The 19,579-nt window shown below is 41.1% G+C and overlaps 1 protein-coding gene across 2 annotated transcripts; it reads right to left on the bottom strand.

Annotated features, from left to right (window-relative positions):
* Positions 1–287: 287 nt before the first annotated feature.
* Positions 288–18,416, bottom strand: exoc3l1 (exocyst complex component 3-like 1). 2 transcript variants are annotated; one of them, XM_033633975.2, is made up of 15 exons: positions 18,134–18,416; positions 11,280–11,455; positions 10,868–11,087; positions 10,346–10,558; positions 7,791–7,990; positions 7,458–7,676; positions 7,094–7,164; positions 6,323–6,440; positions 5,824–5,949; positions 5,284–5,384; positions 5,051–5,167; positions 3,813–4,083; positions 3,294–3,449; positions 2,238–2,371; positions 288–2,097 (listed from the first exon to the last, which is right to left on the bottom strand). In XM_033633975.2, exons 1-15 carry the CDS (start codon positions 18,174–18,176, stop codon positions 1,911–1,913), a joined length of 2,352 nt encoding a protein of 783 aa, XP_033489866.1. In that variant the 5' UTR covers positions 18,177–18,416; the 3' UTR covers positions 288–1,910. The 2 variants fall into 2 exon arrangements, with proteins under 2 accessions (XP_033489866.1, XP_033489867.1); XM_033633976.2 differs by lacking the exons at positions 11,280–11,455; positions 18,134–18,416 and having other exon boundaries at positions 10,849–10,990.
* Between the last annotated feature and the right edge of the window lie 1,163 nt (positions 18,417–19,579).

The raw sequence follows: 19,579 nt of genomic DNA on the forward strand, positions 1-19,579 counted from the left end.
GCCCTACCAACTGTAGACTGTTGTGTACTTGTATACACCAAGTATGTGATGTAACTCTTGTTGTGTGTTAATATTTTTTGACATTACCTAATTAACTTTTTCATTATATTACCAACAGTGTAAAATGTCATATAATAGATTTATTTTTTCTCCTTTACTTTTTATGCTATACTTTTTTCTGTAAATCTAAAATGAAAAGTACAAGCGCTACATAACACCATTTTTATTTTTATCATATTCCCGTAGGAATTTGTAATAGTAAAAATATTAATCATAACAGATGAAAGTATACTTTAAAAAGCATTTATTTTAGCATTTATGTGACAGAGTTTACAGTGTGCTTTAGAGGCTGGCATTGAACCAGAACAAGGGGAACATCCTTTGCAACAACAACAGGAAACATTGCAGAAAAGTCATACATAAATACAATAAATACATAAAAAACTGACTAAAAACACCCAATATGAACATCAATACAAGATAAACTGGACACATTTTTAAGAAATGACAATAATACATGAAGCCAAGTTAATGACAAGTTGATTTCAAAGGTGATTTAGATGTAATTACAGCAGTCTGAGCTCCTCCAGTGGGATGGGTCACAGTCCAAGAGCCCTCACTGAAAACCCTTGTTTAGCCTTAGACTGTAATGTGATGGTGCTTTAATAAAATGCTCTTCATATTCTAAAAGTCAGACACTTTATGTTGTAACTGATCAATCTACTGTTGTCTGTCACATATGGCAAAATCCTTCAGATGCTTCATGGTGTCTTTTTATTGTTTGGCTTTTCAATGAATATACCAGAAATCAGATTTTATCTAGATGTAATTTCAAACCATTGACTCCTAAGCTCTGCATGAAATAAACACTGCATCATATACACAAATTGATTTGCCAATTCAAAATCCAATGGTTTGTTTCTTCAGGAAGGTGTCATACATCCCTGAATAATTATCTCCAATAGGTGCAATTGTGTTATGTGATGGATGCCACTTAATGTGTCAGTTCACCTGAGTCACACATACACACACAAACATCTTAGTCATAACATGTAGCCATGTGAATAATTTTGGTTTTGTGAGATATCTGCCACTAAAATGTCTGCTGCCACCCAAATACAGTGATGGTGAAAGGAATGTTGCTGAAGGCATTTAAAGCAGTTGTTCAGTAGAAAGTACTGTCAATGAAATATTTTAATAGGGAATCATCCTTTTAAAACGGCATGATCCATTTGATAGTATCATGCAACGGCCAAGATGGCACATATAAAGAGGGCTGTGTGCAAAGAAAAGAAGCCAGTGTCAAACATTTGAGCCTGTTGTTTAAAGCTGCTCACGCAGCTTTAATGTCCACGTCTGGTTAAATCTGTGGCATAAATCGCCAAGACACAAGACAACAACTTATAACCATTTTAGCTGTAGTGGCATACAGATTCAGAATTGTACCAGGCAAATGAGTTTCAAATGAAGTTAGATCATCAAGTCACCTGCTCAAAGCCCTGTTAAGCTGTAGGTGAAGGAAACGAAAAAGTGTCACTCTCCCCTCACTTAACATGTATCGTTAACGACCCTTGGGCAAGGCCCTGAACCCTTAATCTACTTCATTGGGCAACAAAAGAGCACAATGTCGTGGTACTGGGCAGCTCCCAGAATGAATAACGTGTAATACTGTGAGTGTGAAGCAGGAAAAAACTCAGCTGATGCACTTTGGATAAATAATGAGTGACAGACTTGATCACAGACTGGCCATCCGTCAGTGTAACTTGAGCACAACAGGAGCAGATTCACCAGTGTTCATTTGTTTGCTCCAACGAGCTGTGGGCATCTGGCTTGATGATCTGAGAAACAGATCCACCTCCACCTGTCTTTAATGTGAAAATCTGAGTTCAGGCCACAGTTTTCAGCCCCAGTCATGCACACTTGGCAGTGGGCAGGCAGAAGGCCATGGTGGAGTGAGGCACCAGGATGTCAGTGAAGATGGGTCGATATCCTGCAGGCAGAGGGGGGGCGCTCTGCTCCAGTGATTCCATTACAGCCCCTCTGACGTCCCTGGAGACATCCCCACGGATGTCCAGCAGTACAGACACATGCTCGTCACTAAGGAAACAGAGACACATGGTCATAAAACTTTTTTTTCGTAACATCATTAGTGTTACATGCTATCAAGAGATTGTGGCAGTTTAACAATTACACTAGTAATTAGCAGTGAGGGCTGAAAAGCAGGAGGGTCAGATTACCTGATGTCAGGGTATTTGGTTGCGAGTCCAGAAACTTCCAGAGTGAGCATGCCAGAGTCCCCCAGCTGAATAAAGTCAGCCAGGACAGGTAGTAAGGCCAAAGGATTCACTTCAGGTACTGACCCTTCACCTTCCTGCAGAAAGGTACACCAGTTTGATTGATACAGGAATCTGAATATAGACAGCTTTTAAAGGAATACTTCACCCACAAAATGACCATTTGTATATCAGTTACTAACCGCACAATACCTTGAATTCACTAAGAAAAGTTGTTTTTTCCACATGCCTCCACAGTGAATGGAAAATCCAAAAAAGGCAAACAGTCTTCAGGAATTGAAGTAATCAGGGTCCACATTTAACAACAGCAAAACTACATCAAAACATCTGTTTACAAACTCTCACACAACTCATGCAGTATAATACCAGTCTCATTTATCCAGTCTATTCTCATTACTTTTTAAACACATGAATTTTCGCTACAACATTATGATATAAAACACTATGAGTAGTGCTCCCTGAGCGTACCTGGGTATGCATGTGCCCTTGAGCTGTGCTTGAGCAGAATTCAAACCTATGCACATACAGACATGCTACTTGTCCATGTTTGACTGTCTGACCTGTTTTAAATTGTAATGTTTTAGAGAAAATGTTTGGGAAGCACTGGGCATTCACCTGGATAAATGAGACTTGGATTATTCTGCACGAGTCGTGAGAGAGTTTGTAAACAGATGTTTTGATATAGTTTTGCTGTTGTGAAATGTAGACCATAATTACTTGAATGAATAATGAATGTTGTCCTTTTTTGGATTCTCCGTTCACAGTGACAGCATACGAGAAAAACAGAGTTATCTCTATGAAATGCAATGTAACACAGGGTGAGTGATATACAAATGGTGATTTTGTGGGTGAAGTATTCCTTTAAGCCATCATGAGACACTAAAACTCCTGTTGCTACTACTACTGCTTAGACTTCTGATACACCATGATATTCCAGAGTTTTAAAATGCATTAATGAACTTTTCTGAATCGTGACGGCACGAGTCAGCTCCTCCTCACCAGGCCGTGGAAGATTTCTCTAAACTGCTGGTCGTCCTGAACCATCTGCTGAGCGAGCTGCCTCCTTTCCTCAGCATTGCGACACACCAGCCTCTTCTGCATCAGAGCCCTGACATACTCGACCACCATCAGCCACTGGGCCTCCTCTTGCAGGCGCTGTAGACATTAAAATAAGATTCGGCCAAAAGTTTTGAGTTTGTGAATTACATAGTCATATGATAAATTCCTAGTTTAATAAATATTCATATATTTGGACTGTATAAATTGTAGTGGGCATATTTGTTTCTTTGAGGTATCCAAGACATAAATAATCTTATACCACATTATGTACATTATTATGTATAATAAGACAAGCACATCCCACACATGAGGAAAAAGAAGTAAATACAAATACTAGAGTCCTCCTCCCTTTGTTTTGTGCCTTAAATTGATTTGACATAAAACTCTTCTTCAGCTCCACCCACTGGATTTAATCAAACAATAAACTGAGAAAAGACAAAATCAGAGCAAAGCTGTGACCTGTCTGCAGGGTGGTCGAACACGGCCGTACAGCTCCAGGTGGCGCTCCAGGACGTGGCAGAGTTTAGGGGTGGGGTCTCCCTGGACCAGCCAGGGTCGGGTTAGCAGGGCTGGAAGGAAAGGTTTAAGGTCCAGCAGGAGCTGATCCATCACCAGACGACACGCCCGTCTCACTGCCCGGTCCAGAGCTGCCAGAGGGTTGGGAGGAGTCCGAGACAACTGTCCTGCCGACCGGGATGATTGCTGCTGCTGCAGGCTCTCTGTGGACTTTCTGCATCGAACACAGGAAAGACAGGGGATTTTGTTTAGGCCTGTATTTGGTTTTCTGATTTTTATTTCATTAGCTTTTATTTTGCCAGTTCTTGTCGTTTGTTGTGCTGGGACTACTAGAGAGACAGCACCACCTCCATCAGGCAGATCATCAGAGCTTAATTTTTAATCAATTTAATTAAGGACAAACTGATTAGATAGTATCCTCATTACAGGAAGTAGAGTAGAAGTCAGTAGCCAGCTGCCTCCAGTCTTTAACAACTGCATGTGATGTGATAAACCTAAAAGCTTGTAGTTCTTTAGTAAGTTTAAAGAATCATCGCTGTGTTTTCAGCAGTGATAGTGCACCCAGAACTGGGTATTTTAAGCCAAACATGATTTTTTTCCTGATCAAGTTGTTGTCGTGCCTAAACCTTACCACACATTAACCACAGTGCTGTTGAATCGTATCTCAAAGTATCTGCTTCATAATAAAACACAAATGTAACGTATCCATAGTTCACAGAAACATATAATGCCAGAATTTTTTCTGGCATTTAGGTTGAATCTCAACATCACTAAATGTCCACAGGCAATAAAATGTGCAGACTAAAAACTACATGCCCCATTGATTGGCGACGCACAGCTTGATTGGAGATGAATATGAGATGATTTGCCAAAATAAAAAAGAATATCTCCATGATTAGCCTTGGCTGAAGAAATGTCTTTGTCCATCTGTTTCCATTTATAGGAAAAAAAAACACAGTTTCACAAGAAACCTCTTCTTTTCTAGTTCTCTGTTTTTTACAGTATGCTCTCTTTGAGCATGGAAAAACAGTTGCCACAAATATTACCACAACACTGATGCTTGCCAGAAAATTCTAACCTATTCTGAGTCCTCAAACTGTCCAAAATTAGTCCAACAACTGTGTATGCAGCTTTGAAAGCTTTTTCAGCAGCCATTCACCACCACTCTGCCATTGTCTCACTTGAGGATGATGCAGTTGCTGATGGAGGCCAGCAGATAGTGGAGGTAGAACTTGTTTTTGTTGTTGCTCGGATCCCTGCGATGCTCCTTCCCGAACTCTACCAGAGCTTCTCGAAACCTGTTATGTGAAGGAATGGAGGTAATGAAAGGATGAGAGGGAAGACTTGCCTGAGCCTGCTCTGTATACTAGTAATTAAAATGTCTGACAGGCACCTACAAGTGCAGCTTGCACACCTGTTCAGGAGGTTCTCCATCTCATACAGTCCCATCTGTATCGTCTGATCTCGTAGGGATTCTCCAATCATCAGAGCCACCCGGGCGTTCTCCTCAAGCATCTACCATGGACAAAACAAAAATGAAATTTAAGAGTAAACTTGGGACGGACATACACACTGAAAGTATAAATGTACTCTTCTCAAATTTGCACATTGATGTCAGTTTAAAATGAAAAGTGCACTAACATGAAACTGATGACATCCTCAGTGCATACTACTTAATGAGCAAGGCAGAACACACACAGAAGTTGTGTTTTGTATCATCTGTTGAATAGTGTTTCCCTCTTGTTCAAATGTTACTTTCCATAGCGCCAACAACAGAAATTCTCGTGATTGTGACCAATCTGAATTTAAGACAATTTAATACTTTTTAACGCCATGCTGTACTGTACACAAATAAGTTAAGTTCCACAACCTGCTGTGTGCTGTTGCAGTGTGTGTGTGTGTGTGTGTGTGTTTGTGTATGTGTATGTCTAGTGTATGTGTATGGCATGTTTACCTGTGTGATGATAGTGGGCAGGCTGGTTTGGTAGAAACCTTCATGGTCTGTATCTGGCTCCTGGTCTCTCTGCCAGTCTTGCAGCTCCACCTGTAGAGCTTTGTGCATCCACTCTGATACACTTTTCTGTAACAGCAACAACATGGGCACACATTGAATACACTCAGTATAACAACACAGATACTATCATGTTCCTCCACTTTCTGTAACGCTCTGCATGTGGTTCCAACCCAGTTTCAGTTTCAATGTCACCAACTTTTTCAGATATGAATTAAAATTGTTTTTTCATAGGTATTCAATGTTTCCCTATGAAAAGGTAATAGATATCCATCATTAAAATGCTGGAAGATGTGACATGATGGATGTCTAACAGAACATGTGTAGTCCTCTGTACTTTCAGTTTATATAATGTCTTTTTAATTAAGTGCGCTACAATTACTTGAACTGTGTAGGACCCTGGGACTCAGGTCATAATTTGTGTATCTACAGTATAACTCACCCGAACACTCTGCACGTATTTGTTCTGCAGCTGCTCCAGTCCCTCAGTGGAGATGAGCGGTCCTAGTTCTACTCTCTCCATCTCGGTCACCAGCTCTGGATGACCCATCATGTCTGGGCTGCCAAATCAAGACTGTCACACTCTAAGCTTTTGACCATTAACAATGTCCAATAGCAATGGCATCCAAAACAAATATTGTCACTATGTGAACGCTGAATAAAAAATATCATTATAATAACACATTAGAGTGGACACAGACAGGCAACCATGCACCACTGTCCCAAATAATCATCAGCAAATGTAATCATATTCGCAAATAAATTAAAGTTATTGCCATTATTTTTACTATCAGATCTAGTATTGTGGTGTACTGCAGGTCTGCTGTTGCTTGGCTGGACAATATATTTACTGACAGAGGTAGTTTTCATTTTTGCATAGTTATATTGTATTGTGTTTACAGTAGCTGTACTTATTTTTGATAAATCATATCATATAATTAGAAATTTGTTTTTTAATTTTTTTTTCTGAGGTGGGCTGGACTCCCCTGCAGATTTGGTCCTCCCAAGTATTGACTCCATGGCTATGGAGGAGTTGTTGACCTAGGTGTGTTCAATGACCTCAATCTCTCAAGTCATCTCAGTTCAAACTTGCATAATCCTTAAATTTTAATTTTGCGACACATTACAAACACTGCTTTAAAGCACAAAGAACCAGCCACAGATAGAAAGACAAAGAATAGAACACAGAGTGTGTGCAGGTCATGAACCTCACCTGTTGTAGATGTGTAGCACCCAGTTGAGCACTGCAAAGATTTCACCACTTTCCAAGTCCCAGCTGCTAACCTAGGCCACAAGAATCACTTAAACATGTATAATGTTTAAAATGATAATAAATCTATAAACTCAAGATGGTGACTGCCGCAGAGAAAATAACTGCTAATTAAAAATGTGGTTAACTTAGGACAGACCATTAAATCCATTAAAGACCATATTTATGGCTCCTGGCTCTTACTATGATCATGCATAGCATCACATTATGTAAGAGATAATATGTCCCTGTAATTGATTTGTACTATCAGATTTGTAGTATGCATAATGAAGAGTACAAAAGTTAAACAAGTTGCAGCATCACTGACCTGTGCCAGGTGAGCATGTAAACAGCGGTGGCTGGCTTTCAGGTAGGCTCCTGTTAACTGGTAGTGTGGTGGGACGCAGTGCTCCAGCAGGTGGCGTACAGTGGCCAGGTCAGCCATGATAGCGTGTTGGAGAGCAGAGAGGTGGCCTGCTAGACCTGGACCACGTGTGTGCAGGTAGGAAACACTGCGAAACCGTGCAGAGACGGCCTCCTCTAGTACCTGAAAGACAGAAAATGTGACACAGGACAGACTTTATCATACAATTAGAAGTTTAAAAAGAAAAAAAACTTGATAAAAAGGTGATGTGTTATGTTTGTATCAGCTGGTGTTGACCTGGAAGAAGCATGCCCTCCAGCAGCGAGGGCGTCCTGGGGGCAGCGGCCTGCTGTTGCCTCTGGTCCCCCCTCTCTCCTCCAGTAAGGCTTGGTCCAGGGCCTCCTCCCGCTCCACTATCCTCACCGCTGACACAAACGGTGTGGGGTTTTGTCGGGCCAGAGCCAGAGCACTGCTCACCACCGCCCACAGCTCCTTACCTGCAGCCATAGGGTGGATGTTGAGGATGGAGACAGACTGTGTGCTTTCATTATTTATTAAAGCTGCTTTAAAGTTTTCATTTTATGAGCACTGATACAAACGGTACATTGCCTGATTGTTAATACAGGAGATTTAATACCAACTGCTGCTCACCTCTCATATTCCATCATAACAACTTTAAAGCTGCACTAATAAATATTTTTATACAAACAATGGATAAAATGACTATGCGTGCTGTGATCGGATGTCACTGAGAAGTTACAGACACACAGAGAATCATCACCCAACTGTGCTGTTCCCCTCAACTCTGCAGCTTTTTAGCCTCTTTTAGCTCATTGTTTTGGTTGCTTGCTGCAGCTGCAATTGAGGTGAGCTTTGTAGCTAAAAGATGTTTTAGCAAAACGCTCTAATAAATTGACTGTATGCGACCTGTCCAGAATCAATCAGCAGGCAGATAAAGTAAGCAACTTCTGTAGCTGGTGAACATAGTGGATAATTTAGCAGCTAAAGAGGTGTTTTCCTCAGGAGCTGGTGAACGACCAGAAACATGACTCCAAATGAATTCCGATGTTATCACATGTCTATTGGTTGCGTAAACGGACAATTTTTTGCTGACATGTTTTCCAAAAGAACCTAATAAGGTGAAAATATGTCATTGTTGTGTTATGAACTTGTTCTGCTGCCCCCAAGTGGCCAAAAGAGAAAGAAAGAAAAAAATCCAAGAAATCCTTTGTCCCAAGTGCTCATTCATTCATTCATTCATTCAGTTTCTATAAATGCGTATCCTGTTGGGGGCCTATCCCAGCTGACACTGGGTGATAGGTGGGGTACACCCTGGACAGGTCACCAGACTATCATAAGGCTGACACATAGAGACAGACAATCATTCGTGCTCACATTCACACCTTAGAATCACCAATTAACCTATCCTGCATATCTTTGGAGTACCCGGAGAAAACCCACACTGACAAGGGGAGAACATGCAAACTCTGCAGAGAGAGGCTCCCCCACCTGTGCTGTGAGACAACAGTGCTAACCACTGCACCACTGTGCTACCCGTCCCAAGAGCTCTTAAGGTAATAAATGAAACTAAGATCCACACATAGGACTGTTACACAGTGAGAAGCTCCTAATACTTTGTCGCAGCTCTTTGCACAGAAAGTCCATTTCATTTCATGGACACTTGTATGTTATGTATGTATTACTGACTTGTATGTTGTGAGTGGCATTGTTAATGAATGTGTACTGCTAAGACTTCTACTTCTATGTCTTATGACGTGTTATGGTGAAACCGAAGGAAAATTTCGACATTGTGGACAATTAAGTTTTCATATTCGTATTTGTATTTGTAAAATCAACCAATACAGCTTTAACTAAGAAAACAAAACTGCTTAAATAGTCTGTGCCAGCCTTTAGTGTTATCAAGCCACAAAGACATTTTGGTCTGCACCAAAAAATGATTAAGAATTAATACCTAGTCTTTGTCCAATGAAATTCTGTTGATACAAGAAAGGTTATGGATACATCTAAGTTTTTGTATCTATATCTATACAGAACTAGAAAAGTGCAGTCCTGCCAGGTGTGTCTGGGGACATGTGGGTGGGAACAGAGAGTGCAGGGTGGGCTGTGTGTCCAGCCTGTATACATGACAGTGGTGGAATGAAGGGAAGATAAAATGCAGGTTACATTATCATGGTGTTCCTTGAGTAGACAGGCTACATGAAGACAAACCTTAGACACAATGTCCAATAAAATCCCCTACCTCCCTCTCTCCTCAAAAAACAAGAAGTGAATCTCACTCAATTGTCTCTCCCAGTTCCCTTATAGTCAAGATGGTGGTGAAGGTAACAAAAACAGGGATTTATTCATCTCATATGGTGCTGTATCTGCATATCTGCTTTTCTATGTCTGTTTTTGAGCCATGATGAAGGCTAAAATGTGGCCTGCAACAGACCAGGTAAGGTTTGTTTTTAGCCCAGTCGATTGCTGTGAATGCCTTTTACTCTATGCTGTTGCTATGTAATTTTGTTCCACAAGCTGGTTAAAAAGAGTGAGGAGTCAGCAGTCAATGGCGAATAAAACCATATAACAGGTGTTTTTAAGTGGTAAATGTGCACACAAAATATAAGGCTGACTGGTCCAGTATTTTGTGAGATTAGTTGCAGACAGACAGATACACACATGCACATACACAACCGAACGCATTATGCCTAGAATGGATGAAAATGGGGCACTAAATCACAACAAATACAGTTTCCATATATGTTTGCTTTTGAATGAGTAGGATTAATTCCACTCATACAACTGCGTAAACTGTGAAGCTGTCCAACCCTGTGTCTATAAGATCTCCTTACCCAGGGCGTCCACCAGCTGCCCAACACCAGAGAAATATTTGGCTACTAGCTCCTGGTCTTCTGTGCTGAGTGCACTTCCTGCTGTCCCAGCAGTTCCATGGAGCTGCCAAAGGATGTCATCCTGCCAGCGCTCCAGATCCATCAACCGGGCGTGGGCTTCCAGGAGTCGCCTGGACTCCACTAGACGCTCAGTCTCCAACACCATGCTACGCACTGCAAAGGGCAAGGAGGGAAAGGAGGGAGGGAACTTTAATTCATCCAACTGTCAACAACTTACACAATAACTTCTTGGTGCTACTTTGGGCTGTTATTGACTGAAGATGCATGTTTTACTTTACAGCAAAAATTTATTCTTTACTTAACATCAAATTTAAACAACATTATAGGCTTCACAGAAGTGGCTGATGTGTTGGACTGCATTATATTGCCGGTATATTTGCAATTTTATTTACTCCATGTACAGTATGAATCAGAGTAAGATGCCCTGTGTTATAATCACTCACACTTTGTGCAGCATCTCACCAGAGTAAAGTCGTGGCAGGTTGCTAACGGCCGCGAGGAGCTGACAGTGGTTGACAGATGCTTCTCTCAGCCTCTCCAGAGACTTCACCCCCTCTGCGTTTCGATCAGACTCCAGTCCTGCTTTCTTCAAAGCATGTGACACCTCCTTCAGCTCGACCCTGGCCTCCCGGAGCTGCTCCAGACCCCAGCCTACCCCCTCCAGGTACGACTGAACCATGGACTGAAAGGAAAGCAGCAGTGACATGCAGCAGCACAGTAGTTACTATTGATTCCCACTGATGACTTACAGCAACACTTTCTTCTTAAGTGCACAGCTGCAACCATTAACTTGACCATTTATAAACTGAGGTCACATAGTGTCATGTTGTGTATACATATCTGTGTGTGTTTTGATGTGTGCCTCTGATGTCACCTTCAGTCTGGTGTGAATGGAGGCAGTTCTCTGACTCTCTCTCTTCTTGTACTGGCTCAGTCGCTCCAGATGCTCAGGCCGACAGAAAACACCTGATGCCCACTTCAGGGCAGCACCACGGGCCAAACACTCGGCCCTCTCCACCTCTGGCCATACCTTTGCCACTGGCATCATGTCTGACAGAAAAACAGGAAAGAATAACATTATTACCAACATTACTGAAAATATACATATGTCATTGCTGCACAGAGGCAGATGTTTACTCTTTTTAAGCCCAAATGTGTGGAATATATGTAAAGTAGATATGGAATCATAACATTTCTTCTTATGATATGTATTTTAGTTTGCCATTGTCTTTTCTGATACTCCCACTGGGAGTCGCCAATGTAAAAAAAAATTCAAATCTTACGATAACCGGCTTTAAAACTCAGTGAAGAACCACATTTTCCAGGAAATTTAATATTAAAATCATGTCCACTGACAAAAAAACAGGGATGAGTGGAAAGTAGCTAAAATTATAAAGGTTTTTAAAGCATGATGACAAAAAAATCATCAGCCATATTTTGTTATGTTGGTCAGGTTGTTAGCCTACACACCTTTTTTCCCTTAAAGGGTTAGTAGTTTTTGAAGTGGGGTTGTATGTGGTACTTATTCAGTTTGGAGAAGTGGCAGGAGTAACGCTATAGAAGCTAAACAAAGTACTGCTGTGGAGGGGTCAGCAACAAAATGTATTTCAAGCCACCTAAAAAAGTCTCACTTTAAAAAAAAAAACAATTTAAGTATATCCTATAATGAGACTATTATCACCGCTTTATCTTTCTGTCAGACTACCCATTCCAACAGGGAAGCCATTAACAACTTCAGCTCCTTGTTTATGCTCGCGTCAATGCCACCAAACTACATTGACAAAAACAGTAATTTTGGTTGGCTGAACACTGGAGCTGCTGCTGAGTTAGTTTGTGTTATTATGTGACTTTGGTGAATCTGAACTAACCAATTTAAATGCCGAAATCACACAATAGCACAAACAAACCAGCTTATCGAGGCAGCAGTAGACCAACAGCTTCTGTGTCTAGCAATGTTAAATCATGGTTTTTCTTAATGGAGTCTGGCTGTGATTAGAGAGATATGACAGCTTTAGTTCCCCATCGGAAATCGCTCTCTGACAGAAAGGTAAAGTAGTGACAATATGCTAAATATAGCGTACACTTAAACTGATGGTGATTTTTTCAGGTGGCTCATTTTGTTGCTGACCCCATCTACAGCAGTACATTGCCTAGCTTGCCTGACTCCTGCCTGCTTCTCCAAACTGGGGGTGTGCTGACTGACATCTACTAAAGGCAATACACTCACTATGGATAAATACCACACACAACCCCACTTTAAAAAATCTTAACTATCCCTTTAATACCCAGGTTATGTTGATGATGACACATCTTGATGGTTTTCACCAAATCTGCCTTTTCCAGTTTGTTGAAAAGCACACAGACGACACATTTTAGAAAAGTACTGCAGCAGCATCTCATAGTACCTGGTTTTGTCTAGTTTTGTCTCAATATCTGAATCAATCCAAATCAATGTGAGCACAGTCCTCATTAGCTATTAAGGGTTTCTACTGAAAACATCAACTAGCGATTCCTTTCTTCACACTACAGGTCACTCTTAGTTTACATCTTAACCCTACGACGCATAGTCCGTCCAAATTCACACCTGTTCTTCTGTGGATTTTCTCCGCGACCGTGCGTCATAGCGAGAAGCCACGCATATCACGTGAAATAGCAGAATCGTAGCTTTCCGACAAGGCCAAGCAGTCAGTAGTCAGTAGTCCAATGTTTTCACAGCGAAAAACAATGATAAAGTTACACTAAAATGATGTATAACAGCTTTCGTACAGCTTTGCACAGACATTACTCTTGGATGGATTACTCGCGAATGCAGGCTCGCACAGAAATGCCACGCATATCCCATGAAATCGCAGGAGCAGAGCTGTCCAATGACACCACACACATCATTGTGCTGTCATCCCATCATGCTATAAATCCAGATTGTCTACAAAATAAAAACCTGACGAATTTCTTTACAATCCATTATACAGATCTTGTTATCAGTCACTTCATATAGTGAGGAATATCCTATCTTACCACGTCTTAGGCTTGCGTGTGTTTCTCCCTGTCTATTCACATTTGTAGTCCGGCTTTCAAGATGCAAATATCTCCATATTGTCCAGTTGACACCATCAAACTTTGTATGACAAGACCAGCCACTTCACCTTTGCACACCCAGACAACTGTAGCCTAATTATGCATGCATGACAGGGCTGTAGTCACCATATACATTGAGGGGGACATGTGTCCCCCCAATACCCAAAATGCCTCCCAATATGTAACTGAAACTGAAAAACAACAACAAACTTTGTTTACTGCAAACAAAGTTGCAAATATTATCTTGGAGGACATCATTGCACTTGGGTGACTATTTTTCTATTATCTTAGATGTAAATATTGCATGTTTATTTCAGATAAAATACATTTTTGACTTGTGAATGAGTCAATGGAATTTCTTGCAATAATGAAAAAATACTGGTAATCATGTCCGCCTGGCACAAACCACATGTTTTGGACAACTGTGAAGTGACAGAATGTCCCACCATCATGGTTCTTATATTGCCAGATTCCAGAGAGTCTCCCCTCTTCATATATGGCAGAATATGTCTTCTTCCAACTTGCTATGGTGAGATACATGTGAAAATGTAAGAATTTAGTAACACAGATTTGTTTTTTTCATTGATATAAAAAATAACATAAAATACAGGCACATAGTAGGACCTGAAATGATGGCAAATCTGGTTAGCCCAGATTGTCCTGAAAAAAACAAGATATAGCATGTGTATCTAGCCTTTATAATGACTGTGATATGAGCTTAAAAGTAAAGGCAGTAAAAATACCCCCAAAACGCCTAGGGCCCAAAGGGTTAAAAAGTGCATACTCTTAAATAAAAATATTAAGTCAGTGGGAAAGGGGATATTTCACATGTCATATATTTATGGGAGGTGGTTATAGTTTATGGTGTCGTATATAACTAAACTGATCATGAGACCAGATACTTCATGATCTGGGTGGCTTACCACGTCAGCTAAACAATTTTCTGAGGCAAGCCCTTCATCACGTTCGATCAGAATTGGACAGGCTTGGTCCCAAGTGGATGAGAACTTTTAAAATGTCATGGTTTTATAAATCTCAAACTTTTCAACCAGAGGAAGGGCAAATTGAGACTTTTGCAACCAGATCACATCGTTCCCTATGCCAGAAAGGCTTGAAATGGCCTAATTATCTGCCAAATGAGGTTTAACTTACTCACGAGTGTCATTATTTCTGTCTCCACAGCATTTCTGCTTCCAAGAAATAATATCCAGTGTGGTGTGATAAAGTTTGTTCCCAGCTGGGAAGTTCTCTGTCAACAGTGACTATGTATTGCATTTGTAAAAAATGTTTTTAATGTGTTTCCAATTTACCAGCCCCAGGAAAGAACACCCTGATTTTGTAATAGTTCCCCATATTGTCCCCAAATGTCCTCCCAGCTCTCCCATGCTCCCACTGTTTACTGCTGAACTATCAGCTCCATCACCCACAAAAAGAGATATGCTAAGCAGCAGCAGTATCGATGTTTAGGTAATGGGATATGTTGCAAAGTCTGAGTCAAACATTTCTCTGAACCTTAATGGAGAGGATCTTTTTACAGCAGAGAGAAGTGAGGCACTGTTGTCAGTCGGCTAGTCAGGTAAGCTGGATAACATTTCTGTTAGTCAGCCATCAGAGTCACGTAACATGGCTTACACACTGAATTACACATCTTAATTGGTCTTAATTGAATAATGCTCTGGTCAGTGACTCAGCAGAGTGAAATGTGCTGTGCTTGGTCACCAGCATCGAGCAATCTCTCTGTGACTTCAGGGTTGAAAGCTCAGTTGATTGTATTAAGATAACAAAATTATAAGAGTCACAGATAAAGCATGTATCACTAAAAGTTCAGGATTTGGTTGTGGTAAGTTCAGCCTTTCCTGACTCTGTGTGTTTGTGTGGAGATGTTTGGATGTCTCAATTACACAAACAGGGCTGCCTCTGTCTCAGAGGAGGTCATGGGACACTATCTCTTACCAGCACTAAATATGAGCGCTGAAACATCATCATCAGCAAGTCTGCAAAACAATAAACCATAGAGCTCACATTCAGGAAAGTGATGAGTCATGAGCTGCAACACAGCACAGTCAAAAACACAACTGCACGGGCAACAGTACAGCAGCTACTGACTGATTGCTGCACTGTAGTGCTGTGGGAATGGTGGGTTGGCATGGAAACCGGCAGACTCTGTGCTCATAATGGCACATGGTGGAGAATTACAGCCGGTCTGATGGGAGACCTACTGCCAGACAGATCTACTCCTGATACGCCATAGCATATACAGTTGTTTATGCAGATACACGGTGTCTTTAAAGGGGCATTCCTCTGATTTTACACATTAAAGTTCAGGTAAAGCAAAAATAAATACGTGTTATAAGTTTGTCACACAACAGAAAAAAGTGTTATTAACCATCCCGCCATATTTGAATAATCGAAAAAAAAAAAAAAAATCACCAAGTACACAGAATAAGGTTTCAAAATCATGAAAAAATGAGCAGTTATTCCTTACTCTGAGATGCTGGGGGCATGTCCGCTAAAGTGGCTGAAACGAAGATCAAGCCACTGAAAAGCGTCAGACACTCGTTAGCAGATAACCCAGTAGCGCACATGGTCTATGGAAGCAACCCGAACCAAAGGAGAGAGCTGCTGCCTCTCATTCAGCAGCTAACAGTAGCTAACGTTAGCACAAAGTAAACACCCACAGCAGTGAGCAGTAACTGCCGGCGGGCCAGGTAGCCGATTTGGGCTGAAATACTAAAGCGTACATTAGTGATGACTATTTCACTTGTATTTACATGATTGTGGCATTTAACAAACATGTTTACTCATGTGTGTATTCGACTGAAAGAGCTAAGAGAGCTTGTTAAATGTAGCACACCGGGGCCAAACAAAAGAACACTAATGCTAAGTGCTCTAATGTTATAGTGGTGGAGGAGTTGTATGAAGGATAGTCATGATTTAGGCCCACCCCAGAAATCCTGGACACAGAAATGGCGAAAAACAGCTAAATCATTTAACCCCACATTTTGGCACAACCCAGTCTTTTCACATGTTTGTAACAAGTATTTTGAAACATTTATAATGTGTTTAGAAAGAAATCACTGATTTTACTTCACCAAGACTTTAATGTTAATTTACAAGTCACAGCAAACACAAAAGATACTACTGAGTTGCATTATGGAAAGTGTTGGATACATGATTTGTTGGATTTGACTCATTCTAGGGACTACGGCCCTGTTTACACCAGGTATTTACATGTGACTTTGGTGATCTGATCATAAGTGGACAGCGCTAAACACAGGTGTAAACAACCAAAACGCATTGTGATCCAATCACTCAGACCACTTGCCAAGGTGGTCTGGGATGCATTTGACCACATCTTTTGCAGTATCAGTGCTAATGTGTCCTGATGCATCTCCAACAAGGACTACATCATTAATGTAGGACATGGAGGTTATTTTGGTGACAGTGTGCAAACACTCTACGACCTGCTCCTTATGTGCTCCTTTGATTTGCCCTATGGAAGGAGACATGTTGAATTCTGTTGACAGTGACACCTGTTCCAAAACATCCACTTATATGATTGGTGAGCATGCTAGTGAGTAGCCAGTAAGAGTGTGGACATAATAACTGTGTGTGGGGCACTTTGACTCTTTAGCAGAAGTGAAGTAGGCAGTAAGAAAATCTTAACCCAAGTGGTCAGATGGAGACGCATGATAAACAAGGATGTGAACAGTGATGTGTCACGGCTGTCTGCTTGTGTTTGGGTCCCCAAATTGCATGATGATACCTGGAGTCAACAGGTTTTAAAAGTCATGATATCTCAACTTCTGCTGCACCATTCTTTTGTTAATTTGTCTTTACAAAATGCACCAACTTTATGGAAGTGGAATACTAAAATGCGAGACTGTCCCTTTAAATCTGGCTATTTTCAAAAATGAAATAAATAACAAGTTCGTGGTTATCTTCATTCTTGTCAGAAAAGTATTTGAAAATGTTCTGACACTTAAAGCCCATTCTTGACCTGAGAAAATCTCACCACATGGTTCATTTAGTAGCTGTTGTGGAGCTTTCAGTCATGTGGCATGATCTTCAAAAAGTCAAATTCTGTGATCGTTGGGATCACAGAATTTGACTTTCTTTTCTAAGTGTACACAGACACACAAAATATAAATTTGAACATGTACAATTTCATGACAACAGGGATCTTGATCACGTAGTATGACTAAAAGCTCCAGAAAAACTACTAAATGGACCTTGTAGGGATACTGTTTTAAAAAGTATTTGAAATTGCACTGGGACCATCAGAGGACTTATTTTTGGACTCAGGTTGATGAACGTGTATTGTTAGTAGCTCTTACAAGAGAACTTAATCATTATCACAGCTCCTGTGTTGAAGGAGAAACCTTCATCACACAAAGGGTGGTTGACACTGGCTGGCAAACATTCAATATGTTGACAAATGCAAGCAACAGTCCACAAATCAACACGTTATTCTAAACCTAATGAATGACCCTTTTTGAAGAGTTCATTCATTTATCTGACAGACAGGCAATACCGCAGCCCTGCACAGCTTTGTTTTGTCTTTAGCTAATGACAGACTTCAGAAGGATTGGGTGTTGGCCCTTTACTAATGTTGTCAACAGGCAAACCGTGAGTGTCTGTGTGTTCTGTTACCTTCTGGTTTGTCCCCACCATTCTTCTGATCCCCTGCTGACATTGGAGTTCAGTTTGCAGCTGTGCGTCCGCCCGACGTGTCTCCTTTCCCCTGAGGGCCGGCACTGAGGGTGCCCAGGGTGCAACACTGGCAGAGGAGGGTGAAGAAAGACACAGATGAGACAGAGAAGAAGAAGAAGGAGAAGAAAGCGTGGAGGAGAGAGGGCACATATCCATTCTACTGACGGCTTTCCTCTTTTCCCTCACACACACTCTCTCTCCCTGACACATCCTCTGCTGAGAGGCCGGCAGGAAAGGGAGGGAGCTGGGGGGAGGAGAGGGAAGAGAATAATGCTGGAGGGGTGGAAGGGGGAGGGGGAGGGTAGAAAGGGGCAGGGACAAGGAGGTTATTGGGAGATATGCTGTACTCAGGGTCCTGTTGAGAAGATAGTAAATACTACTTAAGAATAATATTTCAGCTTTCTGATTTCAGAGCTTTCAGCCACACTTTCTTCATTGGGCAACAAAAAGCTTGTAAATTAAATCTTACCGGCTACTGAGCTTGCATGTGAACAGATCTATCTCCATGACAACTGAGCAAACGTCATCCGCTCATGAAGGCCATGTGACGCTGTTTTAAACTCTGCAGAGAGCTAGTAAGGGGACCTTGAGTTGGGACTACAATTGCAAACTACAATTTGCAAGATCAAGAATGAACTGCATGTTTACTTTTTCATTTCGAACTTTTTCATTTCTAAAGAAAGAGTGTGACATTTTAGATTTTTTTCTTACATGCTTATTGCTGAGAGTCAGATGAAAACACCAGTACCACTTTCATGTTAGTACAGCAAATATGAAGTTACTGCCAGTGAGCAGTTAGCTTAGCTTAGCACTAAGACTGAAAACAGGGGGAAATAACTAGCCTGGCTCTGTCCAAGGGAAACCAAATCCTCTCTTCAACTTATTAATGAACATGTTTGGGGCAACAGCAGGGCTGGGTATCGGTATTCGATACCCCTTAAGGTATCGACCAAAATAACCAAGTAACAAGAAGTACCATAACTTCTCCAGCTGAATACTTGCAGTCGATCCATTTTGTCCCCAGATAAAAAATGATTATTTGAATGGCTTCGCTTGCAGTCAATCATTGCAAGTGTTCTTCGATTAATGCAACATACTGATTGATTGGCTTACTACCACAGCAGCTACAACCTATACAGTCTGTCATGTGAAGTCATGCAGAGTTTATTGACAGAATTAGCAGTTCAGCATGCCCAAATGTCACCAAAATGTTTGACAGTATAGCTGTACTACATGCCGGTGGCATCTGGTGCCATTTTACGCAACAAAATGCTTCCATTCACATGATGGGTATTGAATAAAGAACTCTGTTGGTACTGGTGTCACTTTAAGAGAACTGAAAGGTGGCCGATTCAGCTCCAACTCAAACCATGTACGGGACTGGTG

This window comes from Epinephelus lanceolatus, chromosome 5, assembly GCF_041903045.1.
Source record: "Epinephelus lanceolatus isolate andai-2023 chromosome 5, ASM4190304v1, whole genome shotgun sequence".
Taxonomy (NCBI): domain Eukaryota; kingdom Metazoa; phylum Chordata; class Actinopteri; order Perciformes; family Serranidae; genus Epinephelus; species Epinephelus lanceolatus.

What these genes read in the sequence shown, in the direction of transcription:
- exoc3l1 (XM_033633975.2), bottom strand. Translation starts at nt 18,176, where the DNA reads ATGTCAGCAGGGGATCAGAAGAATGGTGGGGACAAACCAGAAG. An exon ending in CCTGCCACGACTTTACTCTG is followed by an intron (nt 10,559 to 10,867) that starts GTGAGATGCTGC and finishes TGCCCTTTGCAG; the next exon opens with TGCGTAGCATGGTGTTGGAG. An exon ending in ATGGAGAACCTCCTGAACAG is followed by an intron (nt 5,168 to 5,283) that starts GTGTGCAAGCTG and finishes TTCACATAACAG; the next exon opens with GTTTCGAGAAGCTCTGGTAG.